This window comes from Sarcophilus harrisii, chromosome 2 (assembly GCF_902635505.1).
Source record: "Sarcophilus harrisii chromosome 2, mSarHar1.11, whole genome shotgun sequence".
NCBI classification, from domain to species: Eukaryota; Metazoa; Chordata; class Mammalia; order Dasyuromorphia; family Dasyuridae; genus Sarcophilus; species Sarcophilus harrisii.
The window spans coordinates 305,288,929-305,308,898 of record NC_045427.1 but is presented as its reverse complement, the minus strand read 5'-3'; the positions used below and the strand labels follow the sequence as shown (position 1 = coordinate 305,308,898).

Below are 19,970 nucleotides of genomic sequence, written 5' to 3'. Positions count from 1 at the left end.
GATTCTGTGACCTTTAATGATCACCATGCTTTATGTCTTTAATCATAGTTCAATAATAAAAAGTTGTTGGGTTTTTAAAGCTCTGAGACAGGATGAGATAAGATCCTATAATCTTTGCCTATATATGTCACATGTTTAACACCATCTCCTAAGAAAGCTCAGAAATGAGTTCTTGAAAGAATTTTCTTTTAGATTACATCCTTGCTTTTCAGGTGCAACTTGTTGGTCAGTCAAGAATTTATTAAGGGCCTATTACATGCTAGATATTACACAAAATGCTAAGGACACATTCTTTCTGTCCTTAAGACACACATATACTAATGAAGAACCACATACATAAGATATAAACAAATTATACAGAATATAATTTAGAGGGATGGCACCAAGAGATAGGAATAGGGGACCAGGCAAGGTCATCTTAAGGAGGTGGATTTAGGTAGGATGAGTCTTTAAGGAAGACAGGGAAATTAAAGGACAGAAGTGAGGAAAAAACATTCAGACAGAATGTTCAGAAAACATTCCAGAAGTAAAGCCTGGAAGCAGAAGATAGGAGTGTTGTGTTTGAAGAAGAATAAGACCAGAATAGGTAAATCGTGCAAAGGGGTTCAAGGCAGGGTACTATAAAGCAAAAGACAAGAAGTGTAGGAAGGACTTTCAATACTAGAGAACTTGATATCTGGTTCTGGTGGTAATAGGGAACCAGGAGAGGATGTGTATAAAATGGTCAGATGTATGATTTAAGAAAAGTCTGACAGGTAGGTGGATGATAAGTGAGGTGATGACTGTATAAGAAAGGTACATATACAAAAGATGTCATGAAAGTGGATACCAGAGTGCTTTCACAGGTGAAAGCCTAGTAATTTATGGTTCAGTTGCGTAGGTGGGACTGGTAGTAGGAAAAGGGGGACAACAGATCAGAGAGCAGAGGATAGTGTAGAGCTGAACTGGTTCACCAAGAGGTTAAGAAAGGGAAAGAGTGTAGCCAATGTAGCAGTAACCATAGAGGAAAGAACTCAAGGGTGGAGGCAATGAAGGTCACGGAGAGGAAAAAGAACAGAACAGAATTAGGATCATAAGGCATAGCTTAAGATGGAATAATAAAAGATTATCAGTTCAGATAAAGACATTTTAGAATTCACAAATATGCAAGTGGTACTTTTGTGGGTAGTAGTAAAATCAAAGGCATGACCATTTCTGGAATGGAAATGGAAAGTTAAGGCATTTGAGGGTCCATCAGTATGTTATGTTGAAAGTCCCTAATGGGAAGGCAGAAATTAAGGTGGAGAGAAAGACCATGTTAACTAAGCAGAACAAAAGGTCCGATGACAACTCTTTAATTTGGCTCTATATATTTTTGATATTCAGTTGATTCTATGGGGAAAATAAATATTGTTTCATTTCTTTTAGAGAAATCGTTCTAAAAAAAAGGATAAAATTATCCCTGAGAAGCCTCTACTAAGACCAAATAGATAATATGAAATAAAAAGATGTTCTACTTGGTGTTTCCACCACAGCTGAAGACTATTGATTCTGACATTAAAATATGTAAAGCTGAGAAACAAAGGTTTCTGCCCAAATACATTCTTTACAATGTTTCTCTAACAAGAATATCTCAACTAGAATTATTTTCCCCCAGAGAATAAAAAGGCAAGTATAAGATTCAACATTTTTTAAAAAAGAGTTTTATCACTAGGGACTCCAATGCACACAACAGGCTTACTGAGGCACTGTACCATTTAAGAGTTTATGTTTATTTAAACAAATGCCAAACCATTCCACCCTTAACCTTTCAAACATGAGACTAACAACAAGCTAGTTCTTTTTTTAAGTGTCAGAGCAGAGGTTTTAATCAGGTTATATTATTAACTCAAAAGCATTACTACTGGGAAGCTTAACGAATACACATCTAGTTCCAAAAGAAGAAAAATATAACCGGACAAAAGAAAAAGGGGGTTGAGAACATTCAAAGGAACTTCTGCCTACGTGTCCTCTGTATGTCATCCAATGCATAGTCGCCAGTTCTGAACTGGTTTCTGTTTGCATAGCTGGTTGCTATGAAAATCATTGGGTTCTCCCAAGCCTATCCTGGGTAATAAGTGCAACATGTCTTTAAAGGCACAGAACTTAAAATTCTCAGCTAGATGAACAGGAAATTAAGGCTTCTTAAAGGCAACATAATACAGAAAATGACCAGTGTTATGCTGCTAAAAAATGACTTGCTGTTAAGAGTAGGCCTCTTTCCCCTTTCATTCTCACTTACATCTCACAGTCTTAGCAACATGACAAATTCCTTCATTTCCCCTTCAGGAGCAATGCTCATGATTTATACTCAACAGATCCCACCTCCCAGTCCTGCTGAGACAGTGAATATGAAGGTTACAGGAGCAACGCCCATCAAACCTCAGAAATCAAAGATGCATTTACATGATAAAACAAAACATACTAAGTTGTGTTTTTTTTTCTTTCTTCAAAAAAACCCCAAGTTTCTAGAATTTATATTCTTAATCTGGGATTGGCCGCTTCCTTACTCAAAGGGTACATTGATTACATTAGTACTACTATAACTGGCTTTCCTTAAATGTGAAGATAATGGGAACATGATACAGAAAAGCAGCTGCTTCCATTAAACACAACTGCTCCTCCCTCCAAACTCCCAATCCCAGGCATGGGTTTTTTCTAACCTCTAGTCTTAACATCAGAAAAACTATGTCCAGAAAGAAGCAAAACCATCACTTAAGCCCAAACAAAAATCAAATCTCATCTTTTAGTTTAGGGAAAACAAAACAACTTGACTGTTTGCAGGGAGGTAGATATAAAATTGATAAACAGGCACTTGTGAAATCAAGACACTTCATTTTTCAACTGAAATATAAAGTTTATACCTTTAAGGGAAACCAGGAACTCATAGTACACAACCTAAGGAGTTTAAGATATGGGGTTCAGGAATAATAAAGACAATTAACTATTTCTGAGAAAGGTGGTCTGCTCCTCCTTATAGTGGCACAGTAGATATAAAGGTCAGGTCATGGGGACACATCCCCTGCCCATTTCTTCCATTTCCTAAATTCTATTCAGTCTGTTACATATTTAAGGAACTTTGGTGCTGGCTAAGAGCCACATAATAAGGAAAACACACAGATTCACTGGCTACTATGTGGCTTCATAAGAAGCCAAGGGGAAAAAATACTGATTAGACACAGAACAACAGGGGCTAGTGCTACTGGTGCCAAAATGAGAACAAAAACAAGCTATGAAGGCAAAAGCAGCAAGGGTCCTCTTCATGAGAGAAAGGGCCACAGCATCCATCAGCAGCCTTTAAGAAGCCAAGCACAGCTGCTGAAGACAATATTATTAGAGGACTTCTTTTCCTTTGTGACTTAGGTCTTGAGGAGACTCTCCTTTCTCCAATGTTTTCAATACTCAAAGAAATAGCATCACTTTTGGAGGTTCCTTTTTCAAGACCATAAAATCTTTCCCTGCCTCATCCACAGTGCAGAAGTTCCAGCATTATGCACCAAGAGTATGGCTATGTAATAAAGAGTGGCCTATCCGTCTTTCTTTTATTCTCACTGGAGAAATCTCAGTCAACTTCCAGAGCAATAGCAATCTAAACTCTCTTCTCCTCCAATATTCAGCTGCATATGAGTATTTCAACTCTATGAAAATAAGCCAAAAACTAGTCTACAACTTCTTTCCCTCAGATTCTGTCTCTGAGATTGCACTTTGCCATCTTTTAAGCTGACTTTGGCAGGACTAGGGCACTGTTACAACCACCCAGCTCCTAACAAGCTCTCTTATGCTTTTCACTTTCCCCTCCTCCACCCAGAAGTTCAGTGATTGGTACTGAGTTCCCAACAAAGCTCCCAATAAGTGATGAAAATTATATATGGGTATAAGTTGCTACCAATGCAAATAGCATGGTAGGGCTGTTTCTCTCCTTCAAAGGTGGGATCAACGGATGAGGTACAGAGCTGCTGTTGCTTTGGCAGTCACTGAGGCAAAGTCAGGGACACAGGGCCCTACCCCCTCAAAAAATAAAACAAAACAAATAATAAACACTCCTTGTTCCTATCTAAAAGGAGATGCTTCCCTCCAACTGTACTCTAGAGGCACTTCAGAGCCTCCTGCTTTGCTCCTTGTCAGCAACTGAAATGAAGCCAGGAAAGCTGCTCTCTGCATTCAGAAGGTGTGCTGTGAAGTTGCAGGGATCCCATCTTACTGGGGATGTACAGGATCAGGAAACTAAAGGCTGGATCGACAGGAATCTGTTCCCAAAAGGCACCAGGAATCCGAATCCAAGTCTGGTTTTGAATCTGTTTCCATCTCTTCCTTTGTTGTCTGAGTTCCTTTGGAATGAGTCTCCAACTATTCAGATAAAAGTATTGTGTCAGTTTATGAGTACATTCTTCTAATGCTAATTCCCAATAACCTGTCTCACTTTTTCAGGACATTTTGGAGTTATAATGTCTCAAATCTAATTTTCTAGGCCATTTCAACATCACTTTTCTCCTATCACAGTTCTGTTTGTGTCACCTCATGCTCATAATGCTTGTACAATGTTTCTCAAAAACATCATCAAATTAAGGTAATGAACTCAGCTAAATCCAACTGCCTATCTTGGCTTCAGTGGTTAACTGCACAAATTCTATCACTAGAAGTTATGAAAGTTATATGGAGTAACATGGAAGTCATGGGAAAGTATTGCAAAAGAAACTTGTTTATTGAAATGACTGGTATTTTGAAAGATTAGTGGCGAGCATCAATAATGATACTTCCTTCAACAATCTGAAAGTCACTCATATATCACTTCCTTACAACTGGAACGCATATTAAGATCATCTGATGCTGTGATTCAAAGGCTTCAAAGAGGCTATAGAAATTACCTGTATCAAATATTCTCACCTTTTGTACTCCTTCTGTTTCCTTGTTAAGCCTTTGGAGTTGGGTCCAAATTTTGAGATTTTCCTGCTGTAGTCTCTGCTGTTCAGCCAAACATTTTAACACCAGACCTTCTAGCCGCTCCACCTCCACCTGCAGGCTGCTACAAACACAGGCAGTAGCCAATGATCCTCCCTTTCCAGCACATCCTAGAGCCGAATTAAGCCTGGGGAGCTAGAGAAGCAAAGAATAAAACAGGAATCTAATATTACTTTCTCATGCTTAGCTCCCACAATTCCCTTTTTAAAAATAAACAAACCTGAAACTATCTAATCTTCCTCTAAATAAACTTATTTGTTTATGCCATAAATCACAAGATTAAAGCCCTTTATTTAAGAAAATCTGAAAGTAATGAGATGAACAGAGAGGTTGGTCCTGTCTGATTCAATTGCTTTTAATCTAAACATCTCAGATTCTTCCTCAGTAATGAGAAATAACAATGATTAGTTTTCCAGAAAAACCATGGCGTTTCAAATAAGTATTCTAAGTATACCAAGGTGTTATATAAAGTGATAAATTAGTTAACTGGAACAAATCTTTCTGGTTGTATGATAAGTATGGAGACTTTAGAACTTCCAAATGTAATATCCATGAGACAATTCTTCTGGTGATATTTTAAGATGTTGACAAATAGTATTGCTAAAAAACTCAATTACTGAAATCTTCTAGGAATTTTAGGATATGTCACATACCTCATAATTGAAAAACAAATAATAAATCGTGATGATAAAGATGGGTTTTATATTGGTACTTCTGGATCTGTTAAGATAACCTAAAAACTATTAGCATCAGGTCTGAATAATGGTTTAGGAATTATTGAATGAGAAATACAGAATATGTTAAACTACTATAGGGCAGTGAAACAATTGATTAAAGCTTAGTAGGCAGTAAGAGTATATAGCCAGAATTTAAAGAGAGAGTGTAGTCATTGTTTAATCAAGTTGCAACTCCAACCAAAAAAGCTCAATTACCCAGGCTTCTCTTGTAGACTTGTTGTATTCTGCAGGTGCTTCAGAGGCTGCTTTGAGTCCTTGTAGCTCCTCATAGGGCAGGGTATCTTTCTCAGGTTCTGAAAAAGCTGCACTCAGGGGTGAGGGGCTATCAGGCATAGGTATGAATTCTGCATTTTCTAACTCCTAGGCATCAAGAAAAATTTCTCATTCAGTTGATCTGCTGTCAACAATCCAATTCTTCCAACATTTTCTTCTAGATATTTACTTTTTATCCCCCTCTAGTGGTGCAGCAAAGTACATTGGTTGTACTTTTCTATCTTTAACAGAACAAACGGTGATAGACAATCAAATCTATTTCTAACAATAAGGTAGTATGGTATTAGAAATCTGGTCTTTTTCATCTTTCTCATAACTATGCAGAAGTTCACTTACTTCCAGGAAGTGTAGCAACTCATTTATTCTGGCAACAGTACAAGACAGTATCTAGCTGATAGAAAATAAGGCTATACGTGTTCTATGCTGTTCTTACTCCCTCCTTTCAGACCTCTTTCAAAGAGTAACCTAGAGTAATAAAAATAAGTCACACCTTTATATTTAGATATCTTCTAGGCAAGGAAGAAATGCTAGAGGGGAGGTTTACTATTTTCAGAAAATCAAAAAAAGCAGCTTGCTATATGAAACAGTGACACATGGGTAGTCCTTGAAGGCCCTAAAAGTTTCTTTCTCAGGTCTTTTGTAGGAGGTCCAAACTTTAATACAAGGAACACATTCTTCCACTAAAGCAATTACCTTGCGCAGCCAGCCAGGGCAGGAACTGTTGCTCACATTACTGATCCCCATGGCCTCAGTTGGACTCATTAAATCCCCCATTCCTCGATCTGCCTCCATTGTTCCCCGGAAGCCTCCACTTGGATCAGGGGTCTCAGATTCCTGTTGGCTTTCCTCCTCTTCTCCTCCACCCCCTCCTCCTTGAGTGGAGTTTTGAGCCACTGACAATAGGAGACAAAGAAAGAGGGCTTTTTACTTTGTCATTTGAAATGGAGAACTGTCATCCTTAGAAATCCATTTAATACTGGAAAAGAATATTTAAGAAATGGGCTATTTCTTAATGATAAGCCTGATGAAATCACATTTAGTAAATGGTTAGTAACTGAAAGTAATTGAAACATCCTTTTACTGAAAGTGTCTTTTAAAAAGTTATTGTTCTTAGTAATTGTAAAAAGAATTCTGAAGCATTTCTTTGAAAAGGCCTTATTTCTCAAAGAGGGAAATGAGTCAAACTGATAAGAAGAGCCATGCCCCAAATGATAAATGATCAAAAGATATCTAGGCCCAAAGGGCTATAAATTCATGCATATCCTTTGACTTAGGTCAAAGGTTATTGTTAGCAATAACACTATTAGGCATGAATTCCAAAAGAGATTTTAAAAAAGCAAAAAAAAAAAAAAAAAAAAAAAAAAAGGAAAAGAACCTATAAGTACAAACATATTTGTAGTAGCTCTCTTCTCAGGACAAAGAATTAGAAATTAAGGGGATGTCCATTAATCGGGAAATGGATGAATTGTGGTGTATGATTGTCATGGAATATTGTTGTTCTATGGCAGGAATCCTCAAACTTTTTAAACAGAGGACCAGTTCACTGTCCCTCAGACTGTTGGAAGGCCAGACTATAGTAAAAACAAAAACTTTCTTTTGTAGGCCTTTAAATAAAGAAACTTCAAAGCCCTGGGTGAAGGGGATAAACGTCCTCAGCTGCTGCATCTGGCCCGTGGGCGTAGTTTGAGGACCCCTGTTCTATGGGAAGTGATGAACAGAATGCTCTTGGGGGAAAAAAACCCTGTAATGTCCTTTATGAATTCAAGCAAAGTGAATTCTATTATATACAAAGTAATAGCAATGTGTTGGGATAACCAGCTGTAAACGACTTTGTTATTCTCAGCAGTACAATGATCCACAACTACTCTGAAGGACTTATTTTTTTTTTTTTTATGATTTTAAAAAAGATTAAAAAAAAATATTTTGCTTTACAGCCATTCTTGTGGCTTCATATTAAGCCCAAAAAACAAATATAAAACACTCTGGATGGCTTTTAAATTGGCTTCATAATTTAATCTCTTATTTTTTTTTCTGGTTATGCATATTTATTATACAATATTATACAAGTCCTCTAAAGGACTTATGATAAAAAAATCCTATCCATGTCCAGAGTAGAAACTGATTGTACACAGACTGAATCAAACTCACTCTCTCTCTTTTTTTAACTTTATTTTTCTTGGGGATTTTCTTTTTTTTATTAGGGTGGGAAATTTATATTTTCTTTCACAATATAACTTTTATGGAAATGTTTTGCATAATTTCACATATGGTTTCTTAATAAGGGCTGGGAATGGGGTTAAGGTAGAGAATCTGAAACTCAAAAGTTTAAAAAAATGTAAAAAAATTGTTTTAAATGTAACTGGGAAAAATTTTAAATAAACAAGATGCTAAAAAGTTATTGTTCATCCAATGTTTACATAAAGATTAATTTCTCCTCTATTTTAAAAACTTGTTTAATATTCTGATGCTCAATAGTAATTTAAATGTTACCTTTAAAATATCAATCTATAAAGTATCAGCCTACAAATAAAGAGAATTACTTTTTTTTATCATTAATAGCTACTCCACAGTCCCTTCTCTAAATCAACAAATCTGTTAAAACCACATCCGTTTTCTCTTTTCTACCTTTCTCTGAATCCTTCTGTAATTGGTCTTGTGACTTAAAGAGCTTAACTGAATACCTCCTAAAGATTCCAAAGGTACTTAATACAAGCTACCATCCCAGTAAAGGCCTTCTGGTCTCTGCCTTTCCAGGGCTTTGAAGATTCATTGCTTTATAGATTATCCATTATCAGTTAGTTGGTAAGGCTGGTTCTTTTCTCCCCTGAAACACAGCATGCTTCTTGACTACTTCAATGAACCCTAGAGCTGCCCTGTACTGTTACATAACCAAGATTCTCTTGAGATCGGCTCCTATGGGGTCAACTATAATCTCTTTTAAGGCTACAACTCTGCACATCCAATCCTCATCTCAAGTACCAGTCTTATATCACTCTGTCTCACAGACATTTCCATTTGGATGTACATCCAAACTCAACATATCCAAAACAGTTCTCATTATCTTTTCCTCCCAGTCCCACTATCTTATTATTAACTTTTCCGTTTCTGTTGAGAACACTTCATTTATTTTATGTTCCAATCCAACAAGCCTATTTTCTCTCCCCTTTACTTAACATTTGTCTTCTGTTTTTATGACCACAGGCTTCCCCCAATACTTATAATCAACTTAACCTCCAACTCTTAGAATTCTTAGCTTCCTTCAAAGCTCAATTAAATGTTACCTTCTATAAGGGATCTTTCCTGATTCTTCCCAGTCATTAGTGTTCTCTTATTATCCCAGAACTTAATATATATCTATGTTTATCTTATCGCTACATATTTCCCTCCCCTACGTAGAAAATAAGTTCCTTGAGCCCAAGAACTATTTCATTTTGATCTTTGTATATTCAGCATGTAGTTGAATGCCTGGCATTTAGTGAATGTTTACTGAATTGCAAAATGAAAGCTAATTTTATTCATTGATTAAAAAAAATAATTAGGAAGGAAAAATAAATAATTATGTAGAATATTTCAAAGTAAAATACAAAAAAAATTTGGTTAATTGATATTTGGCACTGCTCAAGTCATGATCTTCTTTCATTACTATAGATAAGAGGTGGCAAACAATGGTTAACCCCTATGGAAATAAACCTTTGATTTAAAAATGTAGAAATCATTCTTAGGTTGTAAGCCACACAAAAACAAGGGGCTGACAGGATTATATTAGTGTGGGCAATAGTTTGTAGACCTAGAGTTTGTTCAGAGATTAGAATAGGCTCTCACCATGCTGCTCTATTCATTTAAGCATAAATCAGTTCTACTTCCAATGTACAAGTAAGTTCACAGGCCTATTTTTTTAAGCTTTTCATTTTTTTCCTCATAATTTTTTATCCCAGTCCTTTACTCTACAACAGGGAGAGGGCAAAAGGAACAAAAATTGTTTATTGTCATAGTACCAAATAAAGAAGTAAGGAAAAAGCAGTCCCAAAAGAGCCATCAAATATGTGTGGCCTGAATTTCCCAGATATATTTTTAAGTTTAGCTGGGTTTTTCATCAGAATTATTTTTGAAGGATGTTCCTATAAATTAAAAATTCTTTCAGGGTTTATCAGAGGAAGGGACAGTGAGAACCTAGAACACTTAGGATAGGAAGGGAAAGAAAAGAAAATAGCTCATTCATTTATCACATTACAATGAGTCACTAAAGTTTCTTGAAAAACAGAGCTGAAATTTTCCTACCAACTTGTGAATACTAAATCTACACAATAAGTACAATGTAGCTGCACAATCATTTTGTGATTCTTCTAAGCCACCATGTTCCCCATCTCTCAATGAATCCAATTCCCCATTTTCTTATGAATGATAAAGAATGCTTAGAAGATCCTTTCACTAAGATGTACTTTTCAGGAAATAATTATTGCCTAAAGTTTATTACTCACCAGTTCCTATTGACAAGCCACTGCTATTGGAACGGATGGTCTTAGAATTCAGTACTTTCTCTGAGAAAAAGAACATTTTTTTGGTAAGAAATACATTTTTTTTGGCATATAAATATGTATATGTCTCTGTGTGTATGTGTGTGTATGCACATATACATTTGTACATACATCTATATCTAAAGATAAGAAGAGTAAAAAAGGCTAAAAATTGAAGTTGTCTAAGGCACTCAAATCTGAGTCTCTGATTCCAGATTGCTTTATATATTTGTTTGATTTTTTGTGGTGATTAGGAGTAGCTTCTGATACTTACTTTACCTAAAGAGACTTAAAACAACAAACCAGCAGATCTTGACACTAGCCTTTGTAGTTACTACCAAATGTTTTTTACGCAGAAAGCAGCTTATCATCTCAAGTTTCTTTTTAAAAGTATGCTTAATTTAACTTGTTAAATTAAGAGAATATAAACAGATTACATGTTGAGTTAGGAACAACTTCTAAAAATATAGAAGAAAGGCAACAGAAGAGGTCTGGGACCAAAAGTATCATGTGGGAGAAAGGTCAAGTGGAGGCAGATCAAGTCAGGAAATGGAAATGTTCCATCCCCACTGATAACTACGGGAGTTTCAAAACTTATATTTATGCCTTTTTTTTTTTTTTTATTCAGAGAATGTGCTTTTAAATGTTTTTTAAAATAGTATTTTTTAAATACAACAGACATTTCTCAAAACATAATTCTCTCCCCCCAAGATTATTTCCTGAAAAATGACTGAGCAAAATTACCTAAAAGAGTCATTATAACTAAAAGTACACTGAGCATACTATATTACAAGAAGTAACTGTGAGCTATTAGTAATAGCTCCATCTCTTTCTTAGGACAACCTCTTTGTTGGAAAGCAAATATGCAACAATGACTCCTGAAAAGATTATTTGTCCCACCAGACACATCCTTGTGTTTCTATTCCATTTGTCTCATTTCTCACATGCACCAAACCCTTACCAACAATGAGAATGGTGTGCCAGCCTCGGCAAGATAGATCTGGGATGTGATGCAGAGATCCAAAAATAGGGCGAGGCCATGAGGTACATATATCAGAGCCATGAGGTCTTTCTGTGGGAGTCATTGCTAGACGGCCATTTCCACCATTTCCCCAAGCAAAAATGTGATTATCTGGAAGAAGAAAATGTATAAGGGAAGAGAGACTAAACAGACTATCTATACCCCTCTGGGTTCCTCATTTTTCAAACTCCCTGCTAGAAAAGCTCTCTTAGAACGGAACTAGGAAAAGTTTCTTTTCTTAATGATTTTTTTCCTTATTAGTTGACATTTATTTTCTTCTTCCTCTCATTTACCTTCAATCAGTCAGTAAATATTTATTAAATATTCACTATATGCTAGGTTATGATACAAAAAAGGGAAAAAGACACCCCCCCCAAAAAAGAAAACCCCAAATCCATATAACATATAACAAAATTCCATATTGGCTATGTCCAAAAATGTCTCTCTCAGGAGGTGGGTAGCATACTTCATCACTGATCCTTTAGAATCATGACTGACCATAACACTAATCAATGTTAAGTTGGAAATTTCTTTTCCCTTAAAAATATCAATAGCTTCAAGAAGCAGCCTAGGTAAGTCTGGAGAGACTCATCACTAGATAAGGCACCAAGTGATGCAGTTTACAGCCAGAGCAACTGATAAAAACCAGAACCTAACACATATAATGGTTGCAACATATATTTGGTAGAGAAAGTTCTCACACTAATGAAATGATTCTTTAACCATATTTTGTTGATTAATTCAAGGAAATATATTTTAATAATTTTAGAAAGACAGCCATCAAAAATAGAAGTGGTAATAAAAGTCTGCTCATTACATTTTACAAAGAAAACTTAGGAGTAAAAAAGAAATCTCACTTCAAATAATCTAACAATCAAGGCAAAGATCTCCAAAAATCTCTTGAAAAGAGATGTACGCTACAATATTGATACTTACCATCAGTAGCAGCAATGGTAAATTCATCACCACAAGAGACTCTGATCACCTGTTTTCCACCAAGAGGTCCCCCCAACAGGTTAATTCCTAGGCGCTTCTTATAATTCCCCACTCCAAGTTGGCCACATTTGTTACAACCAAAGGTCAAAAGGCGACCCCGTTCTAAAAGGAAAACAATAAAATATCATGATCAGTGTATAAAAGCTACAATGAAGGATGTGTAGAACTTAGTAGTCTAATTTCTGGCTTTTTAATATGAGAATTATAGAATCAATTAACTTACTCTGAATCTTAAATCTTGGGATAGTTAAGTTATACAAGTACTGAGACAATTTGAAAGGCATGATAAAATATGATCCTTAACATATTTTTAAGAACTGGAACTCTCTAGAGTAGGGATTCTTAACCTGGGGTCCATGAATTTGTTTGTTTTTTTTAAAATATTGTGATAATTGTATTTCAATATAATTGGCTTCCTTTATAATTATGTGTATTTTATTTTATGGATTTAAAAACATTCTGAGAAAGGATTCACAAGGCTCCCCAGAGAACCAAAAGGATCAAGAACACATTTTAGAGCAATTACAGAAGATGTTAAACCACTACCACAACCAAGAAAGAGATGGTGTCTAAGAATAAAATATGGCTCCTTCATTAAGAGTTATAAATAGGTCATCATTTATCAAAAAACACCTACTAAACGCATATGACAGTGTACTGAATCTAATGATATGGATAAAAATAGGTAAGTTATTGAGAAGTACTGCTGAAGGTGAGGGATCCTTGCATATGATTAAAAATCGGAAAGTCATCTCACCATCAATAGCTGCAGTGTGAGTCTTGCCTGGGGCAATAGTTCGGATCTTGTAAAATGACAATTGCTTGGCCAGAGTAAATGAAGTTGTGTAGGGAACTTCATGGTAAGCCTGAAAAAAAGAATTTTATAAAACATAAGGCAAAAACCTAGGGAGAAAGAAGGAGGATTATATATGCCAGAAGACTGAGTAGGTTTTATCAATGGCCTTCAAGTAGATGAGGTTATCACAAAAAAGACAATAATTAACTATCTCTGATGGAGGCAAAAAGAGAAACAGGCTTAGACCCAGATCGAGAATTTAAGTGGGTTATAGAATAACAAGAAAAGCTTGTATTGATAAAGGGCTTTAAGGTTTATAAAATGCACAATTATTGTTTCATTTGATCTTAGTTGGCCCTTTGGGATAGGTATAAAATAGAAGAGACAAAATTCCCTTCATAAGAGATATTTAAGAAGAGAATAACCAGCTTATACCTAGAATGTGTATAATTCTTATATAAAAACTCCTAAGCTCCCTTCAGACCAATATTTTAATATTTTAGAAGCTCCTCATTTCCTTTTCTAAACAAACAACAACAAAAAAAGCCCAAAATCAAACAGAGCTTCTGAAGATTAACTCAACTTTTTTTTTTTTCCCTGAGACAATTGGGGTTAAGTGACTTGCCCAGGGTCACACAGCTAGGCAATGTTAAGTGTTTGAGACCAGATTAACTCAAATTTTAAGAAAATGTTATTAACCAACCCTGAAAAGATCCATGTACAAGGATAAGCTCAAGCTGGAGATCTAATTTTATTCCCAGGTTAGTTTTTTGGTTATTGAACCTAGTAAAAAATAGGAGTAGCACTTTCTGGTGATGCAACATCAAAATACTTTTTTATAATTCTGATATATCTATCTGTCCCTAGTTCAGAAAAAGGAAAGAACTTCAATTTTGTCACTTGATATTAGGTAGGTTTTATTCATTCTTTTAACTCTTGTCTAGTTATCAATTACAGAAATTCTAAAGAAATTCCAACCTAGAGAAGTTGTGACACTGTAGATAAGATGATGATGAGCAGCACTCACGTCGTGGTTGATGATGCCAGACATGCATTGGTTTAGGCCCAGTTTGTTGAATTCATTGAGTCCACATGCCAGCACTTTGCCTGACTGTGTCAGAAGAAACGTTCCATCACAGCTGCACTGAACTGAGACTATAATCAAGGCCTTGGGCACATCTACCTACATGAACAAATTAGGAAAATTCCAAGTACACATGAATTAGTTTAACTATGTAGTGGTGAAACATCAAACTACTTCAAACTTTATCTAGTGAAAAAATATCAGAAAGAATGGTGGTACCTGTCAGATTGGCTAGAATGACAGGGAAAGATAATGTGGAATGTTGGAAGGAATGTGGGAAAACTGGGACACTAATACATTGTTGGTGGAATTGTGAATACATCCAGCCATTCTGGAGAGCAATTTGGAACTATGCTCAAAAAGTTATCAAACTGTGCATACCCTTTGATCCAGCAGTGTTTCCACTGGGCTTATATCCCAAAAAGAGCTTAAAAAAGGGAAAAAGACCTGTATGTGCAAGAATGTTTGTAGCAGCCCTCTTTGTAGTGGCCAGAAACTGGAAACTTGAGTGGCTGCCCATCAATTGGAGAATGATTGAATAAGTTGTGGTATATGAATGTTATGGAATATTATTGTTGGGTAAGAAATGACCAGCGGGATGATTTCAGAAAGGCCTGGAGAGACTTACATGAACTGATGCTGAGTGAAATGAGCAGGACCAGGAAATCATTATATACTTCAACAACAATACTATATGATGATCAATTCTGATGGACGTGGCTCTCTTCAACAATGAGATGAACCAAATAAGTTCCAATAGAGCAATAATGAACTGAACTAGCTACACCCAGTGAAAGAACTCTGGGAGAGAGCTATGAACCATTACATAGAATTCCCAATCCCTTTATTTTTGTCCACCTGCATTTTTGATTTCCTTCACAGGCTAAATATACACTATTTCAAAGTCCGACTCTTTTTATACAGCAAAATAACTGTTTGGACATGTATACATATATTGTATTTAACTTATACTTTAACATATTTAACATGTATTGGTCAACCTGCCATCTGGGGGGAAGGGATGGGGGAAAAGAGGGGAAAAGTTGGAACAAAAGGTTTTGCAATCGTTGGTGCTGAAAAATTACCTATGCATATATCTTGTAAATAAAAAAAAAAAGAAAAGAAAGAATGGTGGTTCTATTTCTTCTCAGACCTGTTTTGTAGTTTATAAGCTACTATTTTTAAACAAAGAGCCCAAATTCTAAAATTTAAATCAAAGAGGTTGAAAGTTTAATTGAATTAGACCATTACTAGGCCCATTGTTAAATTTCTTTTGCAGGTCTCACAACAGCCCTTGATCTCATAATGAAAGACATTTGGGATATTATGGGAGGATCCCATACTTTCTCCCCTTGACCAATAGAATTTAGAAACAATATAGTAGATTACAGAGAATTTGTTACTACCTCACAGTGTCCAAATTTAGTCATTTTACAAGCAAGATAACACAAATATATAAAAAGGGAAACAACTCCTATTTCTTTGTACTCAAATCACTCCACATAGAGTAGTATCCTTCAGCAGCTCTGGAATGGTAAAAAAAAGGAATATGAGGGAAATACAAAGTAGATGGATATGAGAACCCCAACCTTCAAATCTACAAAAACTCCAAATCATAGTCCTTCTATTGAATGTATAAAAATGGGGAAGAAATGATCTAAGAAAATGACGTAACCAGGCTTACAAACATTGGGGATAGTTTGCTTCCTTTAGAGTGCAACGTCCTATGACTGGCTTCTTTAAAGTCAAGGAATACAGTGACAACTTCCCATTTCAGGAGTACTTTCAAGTAACTCCTTTTCATTCTTCTCTGTGATTTATGCCTGGCTGAAAGAATGATAATGTACCCCTAATAGAGTAGGTGTATAGGGGAAGAATCAATCCATCAACAAGTATTAAGTATTATTAAGCATCAATTATGTGCCAAGTGTTGAGTTAGGCATTCAGAATAGAACTAGGAAGAATGAAATGATTCCTACTGGCAATGAGCTTAAAATAGCTTCTCTACCAGAGAAGACAAGTCCTTATATACATACACATAATACAAATATACATTTACTATAACCATCCTTTTACACACATGCAAAAGTAGTTAAATACAAGGCATTATGGGAAAGTAAGAGCAGGTGGGAGAATCAGGAAAGGCTTCATGAAGACACTATGATATCTAAAATGTATCATAAAAGAAGAGAGTTGCTATGTGAGTCCAAGTTGAGGAGGAAATATATTTGCAGCACAAGTGATGGCCAGTGTGGAGATGGGAGACAGGAATGTTGTAATTGAGCAAGATAGAGAAAGCCAGTTTGGATGGATCACAGAGTGTGGGAAAGGGAGTAATGTGAAATGAGGCTGGAAAAACAGATTACGGCCAAGTTGTATAGGGATTTACAAGCTAAAAAGAGGATTTTATATTTTATCCAAGAATTAATAGGAAGCCACTGAAATTGGTTAAGAAGAGACATCATATTGTCAAATTTGTGCTTAAGGAAAATCACTCTGCCAGCAGTGTACAAAAGATACTGGAGTGGTAAGAGACTTAAAGGAAAATAAATTTAAAAGTTATTATAATAATCTAAGTGAGAAGTTTTAAGAGTCTGAATTAAGGTAGTAGCTAAGTAGTGAAGGATCTCTCACACTCCAGATGTGAGAGATATTGTAAAATGTAGAAACAGTAAAGTTTGGTAATTTATTAAATATATAGGATAAAGGAGCATAAGGAATGGAGGATAATGCTGAGACTTACACATAGACTTTGAAAAGATATCAACAGAAATGTCTCTGGTACATCTAGTAAGATGAACATCCAGTAAGACTAAAAGTGAGAGGAGAAAATGGGCCTGATGTATAGATCTGAGAATCATCTCCATAGAAACAGTTAAGCCCATGGGAACTAATGAAGTTATCAACATAGAGAATATACTGAGAGGAGAAAAAGAACCAGCACAGAACCACAGGGAACAGTCAGTTACAGGGTATAATATAAGCCAGCAAAGAAGTTAGGGAGAAAAGTCCTATTACTGGAGTCTATAATTTAGATAAGTTTTCAGAAAAAGCCAGTATAAATTTTACCTTCTGTGGTATGTAATAATCTTCTTCTGAATCCAAACCTAGTCGTCCTATAACAAAGAGTAAGAAAAAAGACATAAAGAGAAGAAAAAAACATAACGCCCCCCCCCAAAAAAAAAAAGTTTTCTAAAGAAATTTCCTCTAATGAATGAACTGATTTCTCAAAGAGGCTAGATGGAATTATTCATTTGCTAGGTTCTGAGGTTTTACAAAGACTAGGGAGTTGACCGGGATTCCATGAACTTAATACAATTTCCAAAGACCATCAATGGATGAGCTACATTCCACATTAGAACATCCCAAATAGTTCTAATACAACTAATCAGAAAGAGACCACAAAGCAATATTAGAGTCAGGTTACATACACCTGCAGACATGGCTAGAGCCATGGCTCTACCTACCATATTCTCCACAGCCCCATGAATAGACTTCTTTATTTCGTGTTAGAACTGCCACATGATTATCTCCACAGGAGACCTGCTCCACTGGATTGTTTAGGAAGAAGTCTACCTGCATGGGTTCTAGTACCTCAGGCCCGGCAACCTTGTCTACACCCATGCAACCATAATAATCCGATCCAAAGGCATAGAGCTGGCCTTCATCTGTCAAAAAAAAAAAAAAAGACATCAGTTGTAAATGCCTCTGCCTAACTAGAAAGCTAGGCAGGGGTAAAATGATAAAAGCTGGATCAACTACTGAAATCCAAGAATGTAAGGAGTAGGCTTAGAAAGATCATCTTGTCTGATCTCCTCATTTGACAGATGAGAACTGTGCAATTCAAAGAAGGGAAAAAATACCCTTCTTTGTGTGTGATTAAAGGTTAGTATTTTAGTTTAAAGGATGACAAGAGGTGATAAATAGAATAAGCTACATGAAATATCAGTACTTTAAAAATTTTAAGAAAATAATAGTCCTCCTATAAGACAATTGCACTAGGGCCTCACACTATAGATAGGAAAACAAAATCACTAGGGGATATAAAGAAAACAAAAATCATATAGTAGTGAGTGACAAAATTATAAACGTATCTCAGCTTTTTTGATTCTGTTGTACTTGGAGTTACTGTAATCTTAAAAAACAAACTGAATTATACTCCTGAATAGAAAGTTTTTACCTAGAAAGATCTGTAAAAGAGGACTTTTTTAGCCTGAAATTCCACCTCTTTTATCACATGGCAGAAAGTGAATACTCTGATCCTATCTGTTCTATACCTGTAATGTCTATAATTTCCTATTTACCATATAATGAAAACATCCTTATTCAGACCATACAGTTCAATATCATTTCTATACTCACATAATGCTTTGTGGATGTCTACATATATCTTCTATGTCTATTCACATAGTTGCCAACCGAAGAGTAGCAAAGTCCTAGGGGATATGCTAACATAGCCCATGAAGAATTTAGCACAGAACTATAAAGATACATAAGAAATGCTTTTGGATGATGACAAAGAAAAAAATATTTCTGCCGTGTCTTACCTGTGACACATACAGTGAAGTCATCTCCACATGACACCTGATGGATTGCTTTGCCTTGCAACTTTTCTACATGCTTTGGCTGTCGATATGAAGCTTTATCTCCATGGCCCAGCTGCCCATGAAGTTTGGTACCCCCTTGCATGTTCTAAAATACACACAGACACACATATATCTTGAAAGACTTAAGTTTGGCATGTTTAGTTCTTATCTAAGAGAATTTTTAAAAAAAAGTAAAAGAATGGGAAAAACCAGATACAAACTTAAAAGCGATTAAAAGTGTAAAAACTGCTACCAAAGGGTCACAACAGACTTTAAAATAAGAACAAGACCCCTTAAGCTACCTGCTGTTAACAAGTTTGAAGAAGCTAATGTCTCAATCACAATCAATAAACTTAATTAAGCACCCACTACGTGCTAAGCTTTGAGGATACAAAAAGAGACAAAAGACAGTCCCTGCCTTCAAGGAACTTACAATTTAATGGGGAAGACAATATGCAAACAAATACATACAGAGCAAGGTAGATATGGGATAAATAGGAAATATTTAAAAGAGGGAAGACACGAGAATTAAGAGGGGTTAAGGAAAGTTTGCTATAAAAGTTTTTAGCTAGGTGTTGAAGGAAGCCAAAGGGGAGAGATAAGAAGGAAGAGTACTTCAGGCAGGGGGAGCGCCAATCAGAGAAAATATAAGAATTGAGAGATAGACTATGTTGTGTGTGGAACAATCAGGAAGCCAGTGTCTCTGGATAAAAGCATATATGGAAGGAAAAGTATAAGAAGAATGGAAAGGTGGGAGAGGACCAAGTTATGAAGCATTTTGTATTTGATCCTAGAAGTGTTAGAGAGCCACTAGAATTTATTAAGTAGGAATGGGACCTGGAAGATGGTGGTGTCCTCAACTGTAATAAGAGAAGGGGCAGGGAGAGAGAAAATAGGAAAGGAGGGGTTATATTACAACAAACAACGAATTTTATTTTGCACATGTTGAGTTTAAGATGTATCTGCAAGGCAGATGGAGATGAGAG

General features: G+C 35.8%; 1 protein-coding gene across 1 annotated transcript in view; it reads right to left on the bottom strand.

The window, feature by feature from the left end:
* Window positions 1–209: 209 nt before the first annotated feature.
* Window positions 210–19,970, bottom strand: part of NEK9 (NIMA related kinase 9) — a 38,981-nt gene continuing 19,220 nt past the window's right edge. The window contains exons 11-22 of the mRNA XM_031952504.1: window positions 18,946–19,090; window positions 17,866–18,066; window positions 17,468–17,514; window positions 14,342–14,497; window positions 13,276–13,384; window positions 12,459–12,620; window positions 11,463–11,633; window positions 10,466–10,525; window positions 6,681–6,880; window positions 5,910–6,074; window positions 4,903–5,112; window positions 210–4,365 (exon numbers count right to left, since the gene is read on the bottom strand). Coding sequence (XP_031808364.1) covers window positions 4,243–4,365; window positions 4,903–5,112; window positions 5,910–6,074; window positions 6,681–6,880; window positions 10,466–10,525; window positions 11,463–11,633; window positions 12,459–12,620; window positions 13,276–13,384; window positions 14,342–14,497; window positions 17,468–17,514; window positions 17,866–18,066; window positions 18,946–19,090 — 1,749 coding nt within the window. The 3' untranslated portion in view covers window positions 210–4,242. The remainder of the gene's footprint in view (window positions 4,366–4,902; window positions 5,113–5,909; window positions 6,075–6,680; window positions 6,881–10,465; window positions 10,526–11,462; window positions 11,634–12,458; window positions 12,621–13,275; window positions 13,385–14,341; window positions 14,498–17,467; window positions 17,515–17,865; window positions 18,067–18,945; window positions 19,091–19,970) is intronic.